Source organism: Aplidium turbinatum, chromosome 4 (genome assembly GCF_918807975.1).
Source record: "Aplidium turbinatum chromosome 4, kaAplTurb1.1, whole genome shotgun sequence".
NCBI lineage: Eukaryota > Metazoa > Chordata > Ascidiacea > Aplousobranchia > Polyclinidae > Aplidium > Aplidium turbinatum.
In genome coordinates this window covers 40837938-40862332 of record NC_137475.1, presented here as the reverse complement: position 1 = coordinate 40862332, position 24395 = coordinate 40837938, and the positions used below count along the sequence as shown (strand labels likewise).

The 24395-nt window shown below is 38.6% G+C and overlaps 3 protein-coding genes across 3 annotated transcripts; 1 reads left to right on the top strand and 2 right to left on the bottom strand.

Moving 5' to 3' along the window:
• Positions 1 to 10206: 10206 nt before the first annotated feature.
• On the bottom strand, positions 10207 to 11262 carry LOC145769174 (uncharacterized). Its single transcript, XM_082580765.1, has one exon. It carries the CDS (start codon positions 11260 to 11262, stop codon positions 10207 to 10209), a length of 1056 nt encoding a protein of 351 aa, XP_082436891.1.
• Positions 11263 to 11271: 9 nt separating this feature from the next.
• On the bottom strand, positions 11272 to 12033 carry LOC145769173 (protein CFDP2-like). The gene has a single exon (XM_082580764.1). It carries the CDS (start codon positions 12031 to 12033, stop codon positions 11272 to 11274), a length of 762 nt encoding a protein of 253 aa, XP_082436890.1.
• A 5698-nt stretch (positions 12034 to 17731) lies between these two features.
• LOC145769172 (uncharacterized) lies at positions 17732 to 19282 on the top strand. Its single transcript, XM_082580763.1, has one exon. The coding sequence runs from the start codon at positions 17732 to 17734 to the stop codon at positions 19280 to 19282; it is 1551 nt and encodes a 516-aa protein (XP_082436889.1).
• The last annotated feature ends 5113 nt before the right edge of the window (positions 19283 to 24395 follow it).

The window sequence follows — 24395 nt, the reverse complement described above, 5'->3', positions numbered from 1 at the left end:
AAGCGGTTCTTGCTCATTGTTGCACTAAACACGGGATGCCCTTGCAGTTGATTGAACAATACATCCGTGGAATGACCAGCCTGTCCTAAAAGCCCCCGAAAATACCCCAATCCAACAAAGGCCAGCATCTCCTCGTTGTTGGTTGGGCCAAAATAGAAGTACCTGCTGTCATCTAAAATTCTCTCTGGCAATTGAGAAATGAGTGTGGCAATTTTTCTATTTGTTTCTTGAACAATAATGTTCAAAATGTTTAAAGAAAAAAATAGTTCCCATACTTGCCGAGGAGTTTTGGCTTCTTTGGCTTCTCCTCTAACACCAGTCGGGCCAGATATAATGTTAGCCCGGCCTCTTCTCCCATTGTGCACCGGTCTCGCATTAGACCAAGTAATGCTGACGCCGCTCTCTTGTCTGTTCTTTGGCTTTTCTACAAAAGTTGTATAAGACTTCAGTGTGTCGGGAAACTCAGCATCATCGTAGTTGTTCATGTCGAGAGAGGAATCTATGCTGTTCACCAGTCTTTTCGATGTTATAATCCGTCGTGGTGGTGCAAACTCCGGTTGAACATTGCCCATAGAAGGTAACTGGTCGTCAATCTCGATCGGAATTGCTGTTGCGGAAGTTGACGGAGAAGAATCCGCTTCTTCATCTGCATCGGAGTGCCATAAATCCTCCAAACCATCCGCATGGCTTTCGTCGTCAGAATCCAGTAAAATATGTGGCAATATTTCTTCAGCACTGAATCCTTGCCTTGCCATGTTTTATTTAAAAGTGAAAAGGACGTAATTTTTTTAATAATGGCGTTGAAATACTAAAGAAAATGGATAATGAAACAAATTGTTAGTCACATAGAGCCTAGTTAGAAAAACACTGTTACACAGAATTATAAAAGTCAAGAATAAACCAAAACTTTGCAATATAATAAATTGTCAGACCGGTGTCAAAAATTGTGAAGTGAACTTTACATATTTACTGATGATGAAACTATATGAATGTTATGGTTATCTATGGTGATTCAGATTAGCTTCTTGAGCAATGCTTCACGTTTATGATAAACTACACGTAGAAGGGAAATTCAACAGGCGTTTGCACAATTTCGTCGTTTAGCGACGTAGATTCGACGAAAGCGGCGTAATAATTAGTAGGCCTACCTGGTATCAATATTGGCTGTTTCTGCAATGTTGCGTTATGACCATGAACGCCACGTGGCTTGAAAAACAACATTATAACGCTGAATGAAACCATGTGCATGAAACTGATAATCTTTCTAATAAAATTATCTCTGATATAAATTCAACGATTGGACAATGGTATGTCTCAACAAAATTACCAAATATTCCACCATTTTGACGGCTAGAATGCATTGTTGAACCTAAACCGAAAAATATAGATGCGCTGTTCATCCATAATTTTTGATATTTGTTTATATGTTTAGTGAAAATAAGCTGTCATTCTTGTTATTATATTGAAAATGAAAAGAGCAGTTTGCAAAACGTCTATATTACCATGAATGCGGTTTCATCTATTTTGATTGTCCCTTGCTGTAGGTCTACTCAGGCAAGTTGTAATTATCACAATCTAACTTTTCCCAACTATGAGTACTCTATCTCGATGCGCATTTGTGTATTGTGTATTATAAATCAAATATTATTTACAAAATAACTCGGTCTCTTAGAATATCCTCATATGTCACATCAACAAATACTTTCCTGACTTACCAATAGGCCTAACTAAGGTAATAAAGAAACATTCTACTAACGGACAGTTCAGTGATAAAAAAAATCCAAAAGTTTGATATTTCTTGCAAATGCAAACAATATAAGTTTTTCATAACAAGATAAAGTTCAATAGCATTACAAGAATTCCATCACCATAATTCAAAAAGAACCTTTCCAGTACTTGGGTTGACCCTTGCGATTACTCCGCATATGGGTTATGTTATGTACCACTATAGTTCACCGTACTGCCGATTGCCTAAAGCATGAAAAAAGTTGCATCTGTCTGCGGTTATAAGTTATATTTTTTTCTAAATTCAACTAAAACAGCTATTCGCATTATGAAACAGTTGGATAAGTGCCATAAATCAAATTATGGAATAAGTTTGTTTCCCTATAAAACGCCTGCCTGCAAAATGATACCATGTTCATAAAAATTACTCGATGTACATAACTCAATATACTTTATGATATTATATTTTCTGATTATACATTTCCAGTCCTTGTCACAGACTGCATAATGCTTACTCATTCACTTTCAATGTAACTGAAAGTAGTTGTTAGATAAAACCTATATATCATACGCGCTATCAAGTAAAAGCGTTCTATTTTACATTGATTCGATTGGCTCAATATGAGATGGCTACTTCTAAACTACACTTATGAAGGCAGAGTCTGCAATTACTTGAATTTTTGCAGGTGTTACCTACAATAAATAATGCGATTAATCGAATACAATTCTCACACAACTCCTGAACATGTCTAGTCAATCAGCGCTGACATAATGCTGGATGATGCATTATTGTTTATTGAATAATTTAGTAAATATGCGTAACTTCATCTGCTTGTTATTGTGAAACGAAACTAGGAAGAATGGAAATAGAAATGGATAAAATAAAGGTATTTTTATTCAATATAAACGCGCTGCCGCGTGTCATTATCTAACTAAAATATCTCTCGCCGCTAGCCTACCTCGATTCATCGTTTTCTGACGTCACGTCCATTCGACAATAAACGATTTCTTTCATGCATTCTCAGTTCAGGTTGGCAGTTACCCGCCTTTCCGTCGATTCAACATTGCAAGACGTCGCATAAGTTCATATCTTTAGTTTGGTAAACGGAGATAATATTTCATTGTGACATTGCTATGTAAACTTATATTTCACATGAGACAACTTGACAAGTAAATGCACAAGTTTTCACAATTTATGACGAGTTATAGCACATGGAAATGTTACGCTACAATTGCTTTGCGAGGTACTGCATTGCGGTTTAGTTTATCAGTGACAGTGAACCTGGTACAAGAAGCCTCGAATATATTGATTCAACTAAGCCGCATCACGTATAAACGTGGTGGAACGATCGTCCTTTTCACAAAAGTGTGATGTTCTGGTTTATCCTACACAAATGAGAAGCGTATTGGATTTCAAATCTTTACATGTCGACTTGGAAATAAATGTTTACAAGTATATGTGAGAAGCTTTGGGAACATCGACGCCTTTTCTGCTTTCGATAGTGTGTCGGACACAAGGAAAGATTTGAAACCAAAATCATAATATGTTACAGCGCAGCTTCTACAGTAGGTAAATTTCTAATTATTCAAAAAAGCGTTGTGGCCCAAACAGAACAATCTAAAAACAGTTCACAACGTTGAATATGTCACGAGAAATGAGAGTGAAACAAAACAAGTCGATCACTTTCAATGCTTATCTCACATTTTACATCAAATCTACTCCAAATGACGCTGAGTCATTGCAATAACGTTGTAGTCTATGCTTTGTTTGATTGAAAGGAGAAAAACAATTGTCTGAGAAAAACAATTCTCGCTCTAGATGCATTGGCACCAAGTCTTATGTTTAATTTTACGCAATTTCAACCGTAAGCATTGGTAACCTATCGTATCAAAGTAGAAGCTTTTCTTGTATCGAGGTCGCTTATAAGCCGTGGTGAGAACAAAAGGTCCACGCATACTGCCAATTTCCTTCACGCTGTGAAGCAGTTAGGATTAACGAGACATGGGCCAAATTAATTACTTTCATCCAGCTGGTGGGAAAATTTTGAACAATAGAATATGAAATATTTCAGAGGATGTGCTGAGAAATGCCTTATATCTCTCAATTTATAACCTTTATTCGCTTAAAATTTCAGCTCAATAGAGGTGAATGAAAGTTAGGAAAAGTCAAGAAATCTCGTAGTCGCAGCCTCAGTGGTTTTAGAGATACAACTGTTGATGCAAAAAAGTTGAATTGACAGCCCCCCCACCCAACCTTCAAAGATTTAAGCAATGACATCCATAAACATAAAATAGGCAAGAAGGGTTCACTTTCTTCAATCTTGCTTGGACACTTTTCCAAATATGTTGGATCCATTATGATATGCCTGACAAACGTAGTTTTTCATGTCAATGAGCAGTTGGTCAAGCAAACATAATACACGCTTAGCCAAAGTAGCAGTAGTTTTCAAGTTAGAACAACATGTTGAGGACGATTCCTATCATTTCATGTTTGCCCCTTTTTGTTTACAATTTATTCTTACTTGAACCTGTGTGACAATGTAGCACAACGAAGTTGCTGATCTCTTGTGCTTTCTTTTCATGTGGTGTTCGGTCGCAAGGTGGACGGTAAGAAAACTTTAGTTTAAATTGCTTCCTATTGGTTAGTTACTGTTAAAATTATGCTGTTTATCACTTGTTAATTACTTTCTGGTCAAATTACAATTTTCATGCTGACTGTAGTTTTTACTTGTGGTGAGAGTCAGGCTAGACTGGTAGGTTAGCGATATAACTCAGCCATCCACCGAGCGGGATGCTACACTGGATTTAAACTAAAGACCTCTTAATTTGTGTTGTGTTAAATTAGATTGTTCCTAGTAAGTGATTTGTGGTGTCTTGTGTAACCACTAGTGTTTATATGCATTGTCAATTTCAATGCTAATTGTGTCGTCATAGTGCTGTTTGCACTTGGTCTTTAGTGAATTTGTTTCTTTGTTTAATCAGTTGAAAAGCTAAGTCATTTTAACTTTCTTAGTGTTGATTAACTCTTGTGCTGTGTTGAGAAATTGTGTTGTGCTGTTACACTTGTGTTGAAGTTGTGAGACATTGTTTAACCCTATTTCCTGTGGGGGGGGGGTCGGTGGGGACTTGGTACTTTTTAAAGCAATATCATTAAAGAACTACGCAATCCACAGCTTTGAAATTTCTTGACTTTTACTAAAAATTATTCAAGTATTTATTCCGCTTGAAATGACGTTGCTATTGTCTATAGTTTTAGAGATATGGCATGATTTTCATAACATACTCTGATATTTTAGCTAGCTACTAGCTAGCCCTTTTGTTTTCAAATTATACGGATTAATAGGATTACTGAGCGCCGCCGTGCGTGGAACTGCGACGCAGATATCTCATGATTTGGTTTTGTTGTAAAGCATTCAACCGTAATGATTCCGCCTTTTGTTTGCAAACTCGAGTTTTAAGTTGCTTTGATTAATCTTTTAATTACATCTGAGTTGCTTTGAAATTATCAGAGAGTATCCGATAAGCTATGCTGAAAAAAATGTAATTTTACGTTGTTTTCTATGGCGAATACATTTTGTTTCTAACTTATAACAAGAAGCAGTAGGAAAGTTCTTGACAAAACTCTGTTTATCTCATAAAACAAACATACTGATGTGGTAAGTTTCTTGATTTCTTGTCGGAAAGCAAGGAGTGCGTTCTTGACCCGCCAATAAACTTTTGCATGTACCTGTGCACTTATATTCACATGAATATTTATGGATGTTGTGAAAATGTTTTATGAAAACGAGAGATTAAAGGATACTGAAAAGAACTTGACATCGTCTATCTAAACTGCTTGGCTTTTGTGGAAAAACACACGCAGCTAAATTATTGTGCTTTGACAAGCATTGTGCATATTGTATCATCACTGAATCTTTACCTAAATGGTAATTTTGCAGTTGCTTGAGAGATTACAAAATTATTTTTTTATACGAGGATTGAAAAGTTTTGATATATCTCAGCAGAAACACTATTAGGACCAACTCAATAATTTCAAAATTTTCGTTCAAATGTTAGTCTTCAAAAGCTTATTTTCACAAAACGGTGTAGGCCTATACCTTTTCTCCATAAATTTGGATGTTTGTGTCATTTGGAGCAAAGTTGTTTGTTGGGTTGAAAGAATCTGAAATCAATGCCTCGTTTTTGTAACGTATCGTAACGTAATCTATCAGTCAGCGCTTTTGTGCCTTTTTGTTTTCGAATACATTTCCGCGACAAAAGGTTGGCTTTTGTAATAACGCCATCAACCATAGAGTTGTATTCTCTGACTGCATCTCAAACGCTATACGATACTCAGCAATTTTGCTAAAGCAATGTTACACAAAATGCATATCTGACAAAATAAGAAAAATATGTTGAATTGAATTATATTTTATACGAATCGTTTTCCTTATCCTTGAAAAAAAGAAAGAACGATTTTTATCGTTTGGCATAAAAATATGTTGAGGTTCACCTTGGTTTGCATAGGACTAATGAAAATCACACCAAAGAATTGCTTGAAGTGATTTTCGCAGCTATTTGATCCTTCGCGATGATATCAATTATAGTTTCTATCAGATGAAACCTGTTCAAACTATTTTTTTTAAAAACTATGATTCATTCAAGAATATAACACTTTGTAAATATAGCTTACTTCATTTTTGTGTTTTTACTTTGATTTTTTCACAAGCAAGACCTTACACAAAACAAGTTATTTGCAACGTGTGTTGATTGACCATAGTAGCCTAAATGGACCAGAAAGCTGTGGCCAAAACTTGATTACTTTCTATCAAAATGTTTGCACATTGGAAACAGCAATCACTTTGTTTCAAATCAGCAAATCACTTTTTGTCATTGGTTCAACGTCTGCAGACGTCTAAACTAATATACGACGAAATTGGTTTTCTGGGTCTTCGGTTCGGAAAAACATCATCATGATGTATTGTGACGTTGTCTATCAGCCAGCAGTAGTTTATGCCTCTTTTGTTTTTGGATGTGTGTCAATTACAAAAGATGGCTTTTGCAGTAACGCCATCAACCGCAAACTGCATCTAAAATGCTATTTCAAAATTTGAAAAGAAAGAAATCTTCTAATGCGTAATAAATAACTTGACACAAAATGCATGTCCAACAAATTAGAAAAAAAATGTAAAAAACGTTATTTTGCAAATCTAGTTAACAACATGAAAAAAACACTTCAATCATTTTGACACAAACGTGCATTTTTAAAATATCAACAACCTTCAATTTTGCCCAAGGAAAAAGTCAAAACTTTTGTGATTTTTTGTTTTTTTACGACAATAGCACTCGGCCTGAAAAAGATTTTTTTTCTATTTTTCGTATCGTTATGTCACGACCTTGAGTTTGTTACGCAGAACGGGAGTTCCATTTAGCAAACGACCTCTTCTATAGCGTACCAACACGATTTGACTAAACGATTATTATCACTACATTTTGTCACAACTGTTTGCAAAATTGTTTCATTCAAAGTGATCATTGTTGGTAAGTATTGAAACATATCACTTTGGAATGCATCGTGACATAGTTTATCAATCAGGAGTTTTAGACGCTCTTTGTTTTTGGAGTGCCTGATGGCCTAAAATGGAACAAGCTCCTATCGAAGCAAGTCACTACCTTTGGATAGGTTGTTGTTCAAATACCACGTGACACCATTAGGCTACCTTACTTTTCTGTATTCAATCGCTACCCAGACAGCAAATCAGACACTTTTTACATCGATTCAACCTCTTTAGACGTTGAAATAATGTTAAAAACGAATAAATAGCTTCCTGAGATGTGCTGTGAAATGCAATGTGTTTCTTGATCATACATAACCAAATTCGACAGTGTGAATGTGAAAAAAAATTTGCTTGATTTAGTTCCAATATCAAGTAATGACAGTACGTTTGAAAAAGTGTAGACTATAAACATGTGGCTCAAAAAGAACTTGAAATAGTTTGTTTGCGGTGATTAAGTCTCATTCTCTGCAAATGTTGAAACAAAGCAAATTTTTTTGCAATTCCTCCGGCAAAACAACAAGCAAACGCAAGTCGGACGCCAATTACGATTTCATTGAAGCGTGGACGACGTCTCCGCGTAAGAGATTAAAATCTACACAATGGAATTAACCCGTCACACTCAATTATAAGTTAATTAGGAAGCAATTTCTCAAGTCAAATAAAAAAATATGACCAACCATCAAATTATTTGATTTTTCAAGTTGCGCTGTTAAACAAATTGCAAAAGAGTTTCGATGTTATGTTGTCAGATAAATTATCTACACCATGTGAAAATTTGATTGATCTATCTTTTGTAGTTTTTGAGTTACATGAGCTCAAAGTGATAGTGTCGAACCGACCCCCCGTCCGCAAGTCAATTGGCCAAAATACGTCACAGGAAAAAGGGTTAATGTTAAGGATAAAATAAGTGTTGAACTTGTGTTTGCTGGTGGTGTAGCCTCATTAAGTGAATTTGGTTGAATGCACCAAAGTCAGCATAATTATTATCTTAGATCTCGTGTTGCCAGTTGTAAGAACATGTCTGAGCAATCTGATACAAGTAACAGTGTAGCTGTAGAAAGTGACAATGGGGCCGTACTCGGTGTGAGTTCTGTGGCCAGCCATTCAAGTATCAGTGAGCAAAGTGGTTCTGAAGTGACAACTGTGGTGAATAAACAAGTGTCTTCATCCAAGGAATTGTCCTTGCTGATGAAAGGATTTCTAAGCGTTGAGAGAAAATTATGCGAGTTCAAACATGAGATGTGGACTGCCATTAGTCAACCAGATGACGATGAGTTGGTCAATAAGCTAATCGAAAGATGTGAGTTGGCAATGACAGATGCCAAGTTCTTGTATGAGAAAATCAATGCTGGTACTAGTTTTTCTGATTCGGCCAAATCTAGAGCCCAGAGATACTGGAATAGCTTGAATGTGACTTTAAGTCAAGTGAAGGAGTTAAGTGATTCTAGAATTTCAAATAACATGAGAGATGAGAATCATTCCCATGTTCAAGTTGCCACTAGTCCTCAACCGGTCGTAAATAATCATGAGGAGCCTCGGGCAACAGTGCATTTGCCAGATCCTAGTGCTAGTACTTCATACAGTATTCCATCAGTGCAATCTCCAGTTAGAGTTGAGAGTGAGCAAATCCCCATATTCTCAGGTGTTGCTGCTCCATACATGCGGCCTCCACATCTTGGTGTTGCTCCTCCAGTGACATTAGATAAGTTTAGTGGTAATGTGATGGACTCATCATCAGTCGTTATCTCCGCCTGCGGCAGATTGCGCATCAACATGGCTTATTTGTTTCCAAGACTGGCGATTTTGAGCCAACTCGCCCAGTGTCGTCAAGTGGAGTCCGGTCAATGATTGAATGTTGTCTTGCCATCGTTTTGGTTGTCTGCCACGTTTTCTTTTTCCTTCTACTTTGCCTTCTGTGCAAACTTTGCTGATTCCGAATTGTGCTCTTTTAGTGTGGCCGAACAGTTTTAAAACTTTTGATTTTATTATTGCTGCAATTGGATGTAGTTTTGTCATAGTTAGAAGATCTTCCATTTTTGTGTGATCAAGTAGCCTTTTGTTGGTCATGCTTCTCATGATGTGATTTTGGAAGGTAGTGAGTTTTTTCATTGTTGATGATGTCCAATTTACGCATTCTAGACCGTACAGCACGACTGGTAAAACGTAGGTGTTGAAAATTTTTGCTTTCAGTTTGATTGGGAGTCTATTGGATGTTAGAATCTTTTTGTTCTTTTCAAATGCTGCCCAGCCTAAGCCAATTCGGTGTTGCACTGCAGTCTTTCCATTGTTGGTTGCGGATAGTCGGTGGCCAAGATATATGAATTCTGGTACTTGTTCTATTTGTTTTCCATAGAGAGTGAGATTGAGTGTGTTGTTAGTTTTGTCGGTTGTCATACATTTGGTTTTGGACACATTTATTTGGAGGCCGAATTTAGCAGCATTTTTTGACAGAGCATCTAGGTATTCCTGCATTTTCAGTTTAGAATTATTCAAAATGGCCATATCGTCTGCGTAGCTTAAGTTGGATATTACATGACCGCCGATGGTGAATCCAGTTGTACACTTATTTTCTGTTTCTGAGATTATTGCAGCCGCTACGATGCAAAACAGGATAGCAGACAAGACATCTCCTTGCTTAACACCTTTTATAATATCAATTCGTCTGGTTGTTCCGATGTCTGTTTTGATTAGTGCTTTAGAGTCGTCGTACGTTGCTTTCAAGAGGTTGATGTATTTTTTGTTGATGGAAGTTTTATCCAGAAGTTGCCAAAGATAGGGTAATTTAACACTGTCAAACGCTTTTTTGAAGTCAAAGAAGGTGATATGAACGGGATTGTTGAATTCAATAGACTTTTCTATGATTTGTTCCAGCGCTAAGATTTGCTCGATTGTTCCTCTTCCTGGTTGGTAGGCTGCTTGTGTAGGGGGGAGGGATGCATATAGGTCATTTTTTTACGCGTGCCGCAATGATAGTGATAAAGAGTTTGTATACATGACTGAGTAGACTTATTGGACGGTAGTTGCTGCACTCGAGTCTATTGCCTTTCTTGTAGATTACAATTATTAGAGCTTCTTTAAAATTGCTGGGTATCTTTTTCGTTGTTAAGATAGAATTGAAGAGATGAAGCAGTGCTGTGATTAGAGGTTCGCCTCCTGCTTTGAGGTATTCCGAGTAAATGCCGTCTATGCCGGGAGATTTGCCGTCTATGCCGCTTATAGCATTAGATATTTCGCTTCTTAAAATAGATGGGATTTCGTCAGAGGCAGAGTCATCGATGAGTATCTGTTGCGGATTGTCGTGATAGAGTTCTTCATAGAATTTTGCCCATCGTTCGAGGATACAGCTTTTGCTCGTGAGGATGTTTCCTTTTGCATCTTTAATTCCCCAACTGATGTTTTTAGGTTTTGTTTTAAGTTTCTTTATGGCAGCATAATAGATTTTGTGTGGAGGTAGAGTGTTGAGTTCATCGATTTTATCTTCTAATTGCTTCATTAGGTCTTTTTTCACGAGCTTCTTCGACTCAGATTTAGCGATTTTGTATTGAGTAGATGAGGATCCATGTTGTTTTCTAATTTTATGTTTAGATTGGATGGCTTTTTTAGTTTGTTGCGACATCCAGTTCGGTTGGTCTTGGTGCATATTTCTGGGAAGAACAGCTTCTGATTCTTCCCGTAGTCCTACGGTTATAGCTTCTTGAATGGACTCTGGGTCTGTCATTTGCTGTAAAGTGGCATATCTGTTTTGTAAATTTACTTGGAAGTGTTCAGCGACTTCTTGTTGTTTCATAAGGTGAGGTCTCTGGATTGGTTTCTGCTTCTGCTTCTGAGGCCATGAGAAGCTTATTCTGAATTTTGTACGTATCATTCTGTGGTCTGATATGTCGGGAGTGTTCAAGGTAGAGCTGTTCAGGACGTTTAGTCTAGAAGACGAGGTGCGTGATAGGATAAAGTCTATTTGGTTTTTTGTCTTCCCATCAGGAGAGGTCCAAGTAAACAACATTTTCTTTTTCTATTGGAACCATGTGTTAGTGACTTGGAGGTTGTTTTTTACGCAGAACTGGCCCAGTAGTTCGCCTCTTGTATTTCCGATCGCCAGAGTGTGTTTTCCAATTGATGACGGGAATGTTTTATGTAGTTGACCTAGTTTGCAGTTGAAGTCTCCCATAATGAAGAGGTGATCTCTTTTTGGTACGTTGTCAATGATAGCTTGGATTTTGTCATATAATTCTTGGACTTCCTCATCGAGGTGGAATGAGGTAGGGAAATAGCACTGTATGAGAACTAGTTTTGAGAATTTTCCTTGAAGACGTAACACAGCAAGTCTGTCAGATATAGGTTGGTATCCTTTCACAAAGGGAGCATAGGATTTGTGTACCAGGAAGCCGACTCCGTTAGATCGAGAGGTTTCATTACTTGATAGGAACAGTTTGTGATTAGAGGTGTTATGAGTTGTAATTTGGCTTTTCATGACTTTGGTTTCAGCTAGGCCGACCACATCCCAATTCACATTTTCGAGCTCATGGAACATTGTTTCAAGTGCGTGACTGTTTAAGTCATTGATTGTCCTTGGGTTGTATGTGCATAGGTTGAAAATTTGTTTATTTTTCTTCTTGTTTCCTCTGTTCACTTGTCTTACATCAGTCCGAGGCTGCTGATGCAAACCCCTGGTCGTACCTGTCACATCAGTTCGGGGCTGCTGATGTGCCCTCCTGGTCGACATGCGAGGATCCGGAGGTAGCCTCCTCTTAGTTGCGATACTATTGGTTGACATACAGTATTATTTCATGTGATTTCACGAGCCGTACTGCTTCCATGCTGGCTCATGGCAGGTTGGAAGAGAGTGGTTTGATTTTGTGACACCATCACTAGGAGATAGTCTTACTGGACTAGAGGGCTCTCCTGCCCTGGTCGAGGGACTACGTTTTGTCTGGCCTCTACCTTTCGACCAACCTGGCATGGGTGACCCTACCAGGAGCAGATGCTCCTGCCAGTACAGCTTTAGAGGTCATCGAGCCACTGAAACTCTCTCACCGCGTTAAGGTAGTAGTCCAAGAAAGAGAAATAAACTCTAAGTATAATGTGATGGACTACTTAGAGTTTAAACGTAAATTTACAAAATTTGTTGCGAATGTCTACCAGGACGACGATGTGCGCATGTCGTACCTGCAGTCTCTGTGTGTTGGAGAGGCAGGTAGGGCAATTCGTGGTCTAGGCTGTCATGTCGATAGAAGTCTGGCTTATCAGACAGCGTGGAACAGGTTAGACCAAAGGTTTGGTAGTCATGACCTTTTGATGGCACAGGTGCGTCAGGAGATGCTTAACGGACCTGCCATCAAGGCATATGATTCGTCAGCCCTAAATAGTCTACGTGACAAAATGTTTGAATGCGAATAGAGTTATCTCAGTCTTGGTTGTTTAGATAGTTTAGGCAGTCATGAGGTAATCCATAAATTGTTCAGTCGCTTGCCTGAACAACTTCAAAGGGATTTTGTTCCCTTGTACAGAAAGGGACGAGGTAGTTTTCGTCAGTTAAGAGAGTTGGTAGATAGTGCTGCTGCGGACGCTGAGTGTGCTCTTGGAAAGAAGCTGTACCAGCTGGACCTCAAACCACCTGGAAGAGCAAAAACTTCCAGAGACCAGCATTCCAGTAATCATTTTAATAAACGTGTAACAGTAAGTGCTGTGAAAGAAGTCCACTCAGGTTTACCGAGGGCAGAAGGAAAATGCTACATATGTGATGGTGGACATATACTGTTAAGCTATGCTGTTTTTAAACAGAAGTCAGTAAATGAAAGAAATGATATTGTCAAAAGTCTCAAGTTGTGCTTCAACTGTTTGTTACCAGGTCATCGTGTGGGTGATTGTTATTCCAAACAGAGATGTCAAGAGTGTGGCAAGCGACACAATAGCTTACTGCACTTTCAGAGACATCAAAGAGAAGTGAGGAGTGTTGATGACAGTAGCCCTGAAACTAATGACAATGTGTTAGTGGCGTGTAACTCTTGTCCAAGTTCTGTTGATGGACTGGGCAGGAAATTGCATAAGGTGGTTCCTGTAAGAGTGTGGCTGCATGATCCAGCAAAGGCTGTGCATTAGGGTGGATCGATTTAGGTGGGTAAAACACTTTTTTCCTCATTTTGCTTAGCTTTGGGTTGGAAAACTTGCCATTGGTTGTATAGAACACTGTGTAAAAAGTTTATTTTGATCGAACAAATTTTTGATCTGCCACCAGCCACTTGAAAATTTATTATTTCCTTCTACATTAGGGTAGATCAATTTAGGGGGTGTAAAACTTTTTTCCTCATTTTGCTTAGCTTGGGCAGCCAAAACTTGCCATTGGGTGTATAGAACACTGTGCTAAAAATATATTCCGATCGAATAAATTTTTAATCTGCAACCAGGCCATTACTTATCGACTAAAAACGCAAAAATACATGCAAATGTATTTGAATTTGAGGTTAGCATAGAGATTTATTGCAATGCAATGGAAATGATAATATGTATCAAACTTCCTCGCTTTAGATGACATAGTCACGTTTCGATTCGCACTTGGGCATTTCTTGTCGTGATTCAATGCGTGAGGGTATAAATCCATCTCGCGAATTAATCCCAAGTTGGTGACGGAAGCTTTAGCGGCGGTGTGCGGGGTTAATTCACGAGATGGATTTATACGCTCACGCACTGAATCACGACAAGAAATGCCCAAGTTCGACTTTCGTGCGACTAACTCTCAAGCAACCATTTCACGAATGACCAGAATAGATATCAATATCTCAAACTCACGTATGCAGTACTGTGACGCAATAGTGAAAGACATTGTCACGCAATTCAAACAGGTGTTCAAAGCTGGTGATCCAATGTTTCATGTAGGGGTAGGCAGTAAAAATGAAGGTATTCAGATTTTGCATAGGACTCTTTTTTAAACAATAATATGATATGACAATGCGGAATCAGCAAAAAAATTTAAACTTTAGGCGTTTTTGGCGGTTAGCACCACAAAAACTGAAAATTGCATTTTCGGATTTTGAATTTAACAAAAAATCACAATTTTCTGGAATAAATGGTTTTCAAATGTACAATACTGCATAAACTTGTCATTTTTTTATGCAAATAGGCTCTGTGAAGATGGAATAATAACTCAAGACTAATTTGGAATTTTATTAGCCAAAGAAAAGTCAAAAAACACAAAAAATGGTGAAAAAGCATCAATTTTTTATGATAAAGTGTTCAGGAAAGGACAGGCCTATTGCAAAGCCTTGGACACTAGAAGAGATACAGTAGCAGAATGGTGGGGTATAAAATGGTGAAGCTTTTAAGGTTAATGCATTTAATGGACTTCTTAAACCGTGGGGAGGACATTTCTGGGGGGAGGGGGTATGAAATAAGGATTTGAGTAAAGTGATTCCAGAGTCATGCCGCTGAGGGAAAATACCTAAACTGATTTTATTAAATACATTTAGTAGGCTACTATGATTATGTTAATCTTGTTACTAATACTATATTATAATTGTTTTTTTCAGATGACAGAAAATAATACAATATTTGTGCTAGGGGATGTACTTCACAAAAATTATGATGCAGCGATTGCTATATTTAGTGTTGCCCAAAAACTGAAATCAGAGAAGATGACGCTTTGCATCAGGTTATATGTTACTGCTTTAATAAAAACATGGACAAAAGCATTCGGAAAAGATAACATCATTGACCGGAAATGCATCATGGAGAAAGTTCAAAAGGTCATAACCCACTACCACAATCATGTTTATGCCGAACACAACCGCACAAAACCAAAAAAGATAGGAATGGCTTTCGTGAAAAAGAGTATTCGGCATCTCCACATAGCCTGGAGAAAAATGTTATTGATGTTCAATTGTTCAGAATCGCAAGATGTATACAGTACCAACCAATGGTCTTCTTGAAGAAGGGAAGAATATGGATGATATAACAAGCGACGAAAAGGCTTTTTATATCGACCAACTGGAGTATCAAGTCATGCGCATCAGTGAAGAAATTGAGTATGGCATAGAAAAGGAATCAGAACTAGCTGAACAACAGGCAATCATTGAACAAGATAGGATTGAAGAACAATACATGCACATTGAAGACGAAATCGACCTATCGAATACATTAAGTGATCAACTGATTGGTTGTCGTTGTATTTCGCATGTGCCCAGGCCGATTAGCACTCATATTCATCCATATTCTTCCCTATTTCAAGAAGACCATTGGTTGGTAACTGTACACGTCTTGCGATTCTTTATGAACAATTGAACATCAATAACATTTTTCTCCAGGATATGTGGAGATGCCGAATACTCTTTTTCACGAAAGCCATTCCTATCTTTTTTGGTTTTGTGCGGTTGTGTTCGGCATAAACATGATTGTGGTAGTGGGTTATGACCTTTTGTACTTTCTCCATGATGCATTTCCGGTCAATGATGTAATCTTTTCCGAATGCTTTTGCCCATGTTTTTATCAAAGCAGTAACATATAACCTGATGCAAAGCGTCATCTTCTCTGATTTCAGTTTTTGGGCAACACTAAATATAGCAATTGCTGCATCATAATTTTTGGGAAGTACATCCCCTAGCACAAATATTGTATTATTTTCTGTCATCTGAAAAAAACAATTATAATATAGTATTAGTAACAAGATTAACATAATCATAGTAGCCTACTAAATGTATTTAATAAAATCCGTTTAGGTATTTTCCCTCAGCGGCATTGCTCTGGAATCAGTTACTCAAATCCTTATTTCATACCCCCTCCCCCCAGAAATGTCCTCCCCTCGGTTTAAGAAGTCCATTAAATGCATTGACCTTGGAAGGTTCACCATTTAATGCCCCACCATTCTTCTACTGTATCTCTTCTAGTGTCCAGGGCTTTGCAATAGGCCTGTCCTTTCCTGAACACTTTATCATAAAAAATTGATGCTTTTCCACCATTTTTTGTGTTTTTTTGACTTTTCTTTGACTAATAAAATTCCAAATTAGTCTTGAGTTATTATTCCATCTTCACAGAGCCCATTTGCATAAAAAATGACAAGTTTATGCAGTATTGTACATTTGAAAACCATTTATTCCAGAAAATTGTGATTTTTTGTTAAATTCAAAATCCGAAAATGCAACTTTTAGTTTTTTGTGGTGCTAACCGCCAAAAACGCCTAAAGTTCAAATTTTTTTGCAGATTCTGCATTGTCATACCAAATTATTGTTTAAAAAAGAGTCCTATGCAAAATCCGAAGTTAGTGCCTAAAATCCACCCTGTACTGCCTACCCCTATTTCATGTTTAAACAGGTTTCAAACTGAAACAGGTTTAAACAGGTTCAGAACTGAAGATGCACTGAATAAGTGCGAAATATATTTTCTGTAACATCTACTGACAACTGATCCCTGTTACCTTAGCAATTGAGGTTTTAGCTTTAAACAGGTTTGACACAAGTCTTACGAACGATGGTGCAATTTTGGCACATTTTGAGGAAAATTTCCATGACGTAATACGCTAAGATTCAGTAGACCTGAACGGTTTTTATATGACGTTTGATTAGGTGAACAATTGTCTGGAACAATGTCGTCAGATCACTTTCTAATTTTGCACAACTGTTTTTAGTAGTAATTGGCAAGTTTTCCAACCCCAAGCTAATAAAATTTTTATAAAAAGTGTTTTCACTCCACCCTACTGTGCATACTTGGGCCTATATGGATGAAGGGTCGGAAGCAACTTTGTGCACCCGTGCACTTGCTGAGAAGCTTTGCGCTCCTTTGTCCAAGGCCAAGGTGAAAATATGCATGGCTAATGCTGTGTCAGAAGCTTCGTGGCAGATGAATAACCTGCATATAAGAGGAGTTGACGAGTCAGAGGTATTTCAAGCTAACAGAGTGTTGGTACAGGGTTCCATCGTGAATGTAAGGTCTAGTATCCCCCATCAATGAAGTTGCGAAAATGTTTCCACACTTCGAAGATTTGTCATTCCCTAAGATGGAGGTAAATGAAGTTGAATTGTTGCTTGGTCAGGATGTACAAAACGCATTTCGTGTCACAGAACTGCGTTATGGTGATACGGACCAGCCATTCGGCTTTCATACGGCCCTAGGTTGGGCTTTGTGGGGAGTTGACAAAGTGACACCCGGTTGTTACTCTGACCAAGTATGTGTTAGTTTTATCAGTGAGTTAAGCCTGCCAGATGAGTCTTGCCAGCAAGTCTTGCAAATAATGGACCAAGATTTCAAGGACCTTGACCTTCCCCAGAATGCTTGTCTTTCACGAGAAGACAAACACTCGGTCAAGATTATGGAAGAGTCTGTGAAGAAAGTAGGAGATCACTACCAGGTAGCGTTACCATGGAGGAAGGAAAGGGTAGATCTCAAAAATAACAGAAAGTTGGCAGAGAAACGTTTAGCTGGTTTAAAAAGAAAGTTAGAGGCTGATCCAGAAGTGTGTCAAAAATATTGTGAAAAAAATGAATGAAATGATTGAAAATGAGTATTGTGAACTTGTCCCATTGACTGATTCTCCTCCAGAAGGAAAAATCTCGTATGTCCCACACCACTGCACATCATTGTTAACAAAGTTTCGTGTAGTTTTTGATTGCAGTGCGAAGTGGAATGGTTCTTCTCTTAATGATGGGCTTTTTCAAGGCCCAGATTTAACTAATAATCTTGTAGGTGTTTTGATGCGTTTCAGACAGGAACCCATTGCTGTTGTGGCAGATGTCACAAGCATGTTCTTCCAGGTTTTCGTAGATGAAAAGGACCGTGATGCCTTGAGGTTTCTTTGGTTCCCAGACCATGATCTGACTCAACCTCCAGCTGAATATCGGATGAGGGTGCATCTGTTCGGAGCGACTTCATCGCCATCAGTTGCTGCATTCGCCCTACGAAGGACAGCTGAGGAGAACCTCACAAACTTTGGTCAAGACACAGTTAAGACTGCTTTTAACAATTTTTATGTAAACGATATGTGTAAATCTTGTACAACAGTGCAAAAGGCAGTGAGACTAGTTAATGAACTGCAAGAGCTTTTGAGTAGTGGTGGTTTTAAATTAACAAAATTTCTTTCCAATAACAAGCAGGTGTTAAGCTCAATTCCATCCAAGGACCATGCTTCAGGCGTTTTCGATTTGGAGCAACGTGAACTTCCAACCCAGAAGGCTTTGGGTGTCTACTGGGATGCTGAAAGTGATAGTTTAAAGGTGAAGGTAAATATAAAAGAAAAACCGTGTACTCGACGAGGGCTCCTATCAATGATTTCACAGACATACAATCCTCTAGGGTTTCTCCAACCATTCATGTTGCCTGCTAGGAAATTGTTACAAGAGGCCTGCCGCTTGAAATTGGCGTGGGATGAACCTTTACCGGCCGTGGGGGGTGGAAAAGATAGTTGGGAAAAATGGGTGCAGGCACTCCCTAGTTTAGAGGCGGTGTCTCTTGCAAGGAGCTTCACGCTCCAAGATCGTGTGGTTGACTACATTGAGTTGCACATTTTTACTGATGCTTCCACCACTGGGTATGGTGCATGTGCTTATTTACGTATAGTATATGTTGATACTTTCATTGATTGTGTTTTTGTGATGGGGAAGTCCAGGATAGCTCCCTTAAAACCCGTTAGTGTTCCCCGATTGGAGCTTACTGCTGCTGTTCTTGGTGCTAAACTTGGTAAAATGATTTGTAGTGAATTAGAGTATTCTTTGAGTAGTGTTGTGTTTTGGACTGACGTCACCGTAGTTTTAAGGTATTTGCATAATTCTACCAGTCGCTTTCAAACGTTTGTAGCTAACAGACTGGAATTATTACATACTCTTACGTCAGTGCAGCAATGGCGTTACGTGCCCACCGACCAAAATCCCGCTGATATAGCGTCGCGCGGTATGGCGCCCTCTAAGGTGTCCAATGCAGACATGTGGTTTCGTGGTCCCAAATTTCTACGGGCGCGCGAAAACGAATGGCCAGGACAGCCAGATTTTGTGAACAATATCGAACAATGTGATGCTGAAGTGAAGGTTTGTTCCACAACTGTCTGATCCATCAAGTGACTCGATCCATCAATTACTGCGGTACTATTCAGACTTCAGTCGTCTTCGACGCACGTGTGCCTGGTTATTACGCTTTAAGAAGTTTCTGATGTGGAAAGCTAAATCAGCTCGTGATGCTCCCAAGTGTGGTCTGTTGAGTATGGAAGAATTAACAGAAGCTACGTCCGTGAATATCAAAGCTGTTCAAGTTGAAGCCTTTTCCGACGTGATGCAGACGCTTTACAATCACCAAAGTTTTGATGCCCCGTTTGTCCAAGTAGAAGAAGCTCAAATAAAGAAATGTGCCAATTTGCGAACTGTTCAGTTGCTCAATCCGTATCTTGTCGATGGGGTGCTTCGCGGAGGCGGCCGGTTTCAAAGATCTCCGCTGACAGATGAAGAAAAACATCCCATTTTGCTCCCAAGTGATCATCCAGTTACCGCTCTCCTTATTTTGACGTGTTATCAACGAGAAGGACACATGGGAACCCCTCATGTGTTGTCTTCGCTAAACAAAACCTACTGGATTCTGAAAGGAAGATCCACCGTGAAGAGAGTGCTACGTTCGTGTCTCAATTGCAAGTTTTGGGCGGCGAAAGCAGGTCAGCAACAAATGGGTAATCTGCCTGCTCACAGAGTGACGCCGAGCCCCCCCTTCAGCGCTTGTGGGACCGATTTAATGGGTCCATTGCATGTAAAAATCGGAAGAAGCTATGTGAATCGATATGTTTGTATTTTTAACTGTTTAGCCAGCAGAGCTGTTCACCTCGAAATAGTTCAATCATTGGACCTGACTGCGTTCATACAAGCCTTTCGACGATTTTGCAACCGAAGAACAACCAAGGTTCGTGATGTTTACAATGATAATGGTGGCAATTTCGTTGCAGCTAATCGCGAATTGAACCAATGTATCAAGCTTTGGAAAATCAAGAATTTTCAAGATGCCATGTTACAAGAAGGCATCAACTGGCATTTCGGGCCTCCTCTGGCCTCACATCAAAACGGTTTTACTGAAGCCTTTTTCCGTATTGTCAGGAAAATCTTTCGTTCGGTTGTCGGAGAAGCTACACTAGAAGAATTCGACTTACTAACCTTGGCAACAGAGGTTGAAAGAATTTTAAACAACAGACCAATTACCAAGCTTGCCGCGACCCCAGATGATTTAGCAGCCTTGACCCCCAGTATAATCCTTACTGGAACCTTATGCAAAGGAGTTGCCCCAGGTGTGTTCATGAAGGCTGATGCGTACCGCAGATCGTGGAAAAAGACACAATACTTAGCAGATGTATTTTGGGATCGATGGTTACAGGACTATTTATCGCTGCTGCAGCCACGCCAGAAATGGTTTGGCACGTCTCGTAATTTGCGCCCAGGTGATCTTGTTTTAGTTGTGAACGAATCGGTCAAGCGTGGTTGTTGGCCGAAGGGTGTGGTCGAGGCCATAATGCCTGACAGTAATAATTTGGTTCGAAGAGTGAGAGTTCGAATGGCTCACTCAACCCTCGTAAGAGATATTCGTAAACTTTGTTTGTTAGAAGGTTTCGCTGACGAACAGTAAGTTTCTCATTTCGTGTGCATGTTTTTGTTTAGTTTACTGGTGTATTTTGAATTGTTTTTTTGTTGTTGTTTAGAAGCAACAACGACGTTTAATCAAAATGTAGAGGCGTACTTGAGTTTAAGCCTTTCATTGATACGTTTAGCTACATCAAGTTTTATGTAATTTCAAAGTTAGTCGTTGGATAGTCTGTATTCGTACTCGATTTCGTGATTGCGTTTGATTTCGACTTTCGTGCTCATGCACGGTCTGCTATTTGTGTTATTTTCGCTTGCCTGTCGCCTACTGTACTGTTTGGAAGTTTGCTCGTGTGCCAGTGTCAATTTATCTCTCGTGTGGCATCGTCCTTAGTCAAAAAACGTTCGTTAGCAACTTACGTTTTTGTGGGGAGGATGTTGAGGACGATTCCTATCATTTCATGTTTTCCCCTTTTTGTTTACAATTTATTCTTACTTGAACCTGTGTGACAATGTAGCACAACGAAGTTGCTGATCTCTTGTGCTTTCTTTTCATGTGGTGTTCGGTCGCAAGGTGGACGGTAAGAAAACTTTAGTTTAAATTGCTTCCTATTGGTTAGTTACTGTTAAAATTATGCTGTTTATCACTTGTTAATTACTTTCTGGTCAAATTACAATTTTCATGCTGACTGTAGTTTTTACTTGTGGTGAGAGTCAGGCTAGACTGGTAGGTTAGCGATATAACTCAGCCATCCACCGAGCGGGATGCTACACAACATAACAATGATCGAAAAATACTGGTAAAGTTGTAACTACGCATTTCATTCAAAAGTTTGTTTACTTTTACTGTAGGTTGATAATTTTTTTATTTTAGTTGTAAAAATGGCCCCCCTCAAAGTGATAAAACGAAAAACTACTCGTTTTTCCTTTACAATGTTATGCTAGGGGAGAAAGTAGTCCGATTTCCCCCCACCCTCTCGGAGCCCCTGGTGACGGTACTTGTCGACAGTGGGACTGTCATGCTCTGAAAAGAGCGGTTCTCGTGTGGTCTTGTTCTGAGCGTTCCGGGTCGAGGTTCGGTTTTGATAGTCTTCGTTTCGCATTTTTATAATGCTACTTACAGGGAGGACCGCGTGAAGGTGACTGTTCTCGCCCCAAGGTTTTTGCTGAATTCAGTAAATAATAATAGGCTAATTGGTTGGAAAATTTTGAGTTCTTTATTTTCTGATTAAATTGACGGAAAAGAAAAAGAATTTGAAATTTCTGTACCAAAATGTGACAAACATGACAAATCAGGCCGCATATCCAGGTAGCCATAATGTCAGTCAACAATGTTGAAAATTTAACAAAAAAAAACTGGGTAAAATTTTTAATTTTTATGCTTATATTATTTTTACATTTAAAAAAAAAATATGTTGAAAATGTAAACAGGTTACTTTTTTTGAAAATCTTACAAACTAAAACATACCGCCCACAGTTTCAGGTAAACATGCATGAACACTTTACGTATTTAATCAATAAAATTTTGTATTATTGACTTACTTAATTATGATCATCTAAAAAAAACTACACAGAAGTTTATCATTTTTTGCCTAAGTTTTTAGAACATCTATTGAAATATTCAACAGGTAAAATTTTTACATAGCAGTTGGATACAAGCTGTATAGGGGAGACTCAGGTAAGTTGGCCCAGTAAGCAAGTTGGCCCACTCTAAATAATTTTTTAACTAAAATAGTTATTGTTACGTATCGTACGCATACTGAGAAAGTGCTGTTGAAACTATCTTATCACCAGGTTGGGAGGCTCTAGCAAGCAGTATAAACATGTTAGCACGATGTTTGTACGAAAAATCATGATTTTTGAAATTTTTGGATTTTAGAATTTTTTAGATGTCGAGTGATTTTTTTCTTACTATATAAGAAAGGTTATTATTTAGTGAGTGCAGCGCTAGAGTGGTTATTAACACTTTCATGCCTGGGCTAGGGTATCTCATGCCTTACGAAATTTTAAACGCTGAAAACCATACGATAAAATTATTCTAAACAGCTGAAATTTCAATGACTTTGTCACAAAGTTCATACGCATATTGGAGATGCTACTCAAAAATTTGTATCTCAGATACTTTTTGAAATACAACGTGGTTTATGACACCTTGTCAGAAACATTTTTGCAGTTTGCTCTTTTTAGGAGCAGAAATTTTCTCCTGTTGTTTCTTTATTCACTGGTGTTACGCGCCGGCGCATAGCACGTGCCCAACTTGCAGAATTGAATCTTTTATAGAAACATCACCCTATTTGCATTGATTCAACGCCAGTAGACGTCAAATTATTATGAGCATCTACTTTCGTGCCTCGCCTTGCGTTAGCTTGTGCAGCTGTAACCAAAATGATCGCGCCGCTTTTACAAGACATACACAACATCAACAGACGTCGAACGTATGTAAGTAATAGTTTAGAGTAAGCTTTGTAAATTGTGGTTGGTGAGAGATGTCTGGTTGGGCAACAATAAAAGGTGCAATTCTGCGCTGGCAAAGCTCTTCTGAACTGTGAAAGAGTTTGCAACTTATAACGTGGACGCTTCATTGCGAACGGCGAAGACAGTGTAGGTTTACAGCGATGCGTCTTTTGATGTGTCTTACCCCATCTTCCGATACAGCATCTCAGTGGCGTAGCCAAGGGGGGGGGGGGTTTGGGGGTTACAACCCCCCCTTTGGCACGCGTGTGACGTCACGATATTCGATATTTGACACGGGCTATTTTAGCCCCGTGCTAATTAATCGCTAATAACCGGAACTATGAAAATCACAGAGCCAAAATATTTTGCAAGATAATAGCCATGTGTATTGTGCGTGTAGAAATTAAAATTTTACCCCACAAAGTTATTGAAATAAAGTGTTTGAGATGAAAAAACGATAGAAAGTAGGTTTTTATTCTAATTTCCCGAAAACAGCTTCAAAATTGACCTTTCGAACGCATATTTTTCAATTATAACATGGAGTAATGCTAAACTAAACAAAAATTTACTTTTCCTTATAAATATAAGGCATTTTTGGGCGTTTTTACATTACAAAGAAATTGCACTAATATTTATAATCTACCATATAATTTGTTTGCTCAAATATCAAGCAGAGAAAGGTCAACTCTGGTTTGCCGCTCTTGCCCTGACCTAATTCTCATCGTATAGAAATAAGCACAGCTTGATATGTCCCATCGTGTCATTGCGAGTGCTAATAGCTTATAAATACTTTGCTTATGTCGATACAACGTTCAGCGGCGTTGCGATGCAACCTAAGAAAATCATGAGTTTGTTTCAAATTGCATTCCTCTTGAATGAATGCTTTTTTCTTTCCACAAAAATAAGAGTTAAACTGACTGGTAAAGCGGTGGTCGAATATCATTGTGGCAGAATTAGTGGTGCGATACTGACGAGCCCAATCTCATGGGAGAAACTCGTGTTTAAAGAATTTAGTATAGTAAAAGGAGATATATATATATGATCTTTTGTGTTTAGTATACTTTAGCCTAGGATAGTAAATATACAGAAGTGAAGAGAGTAGCCTACGTCAGCTGGATCAGTGGACTCTGCCTTAGGCTCCACTGATCTAGAGTGT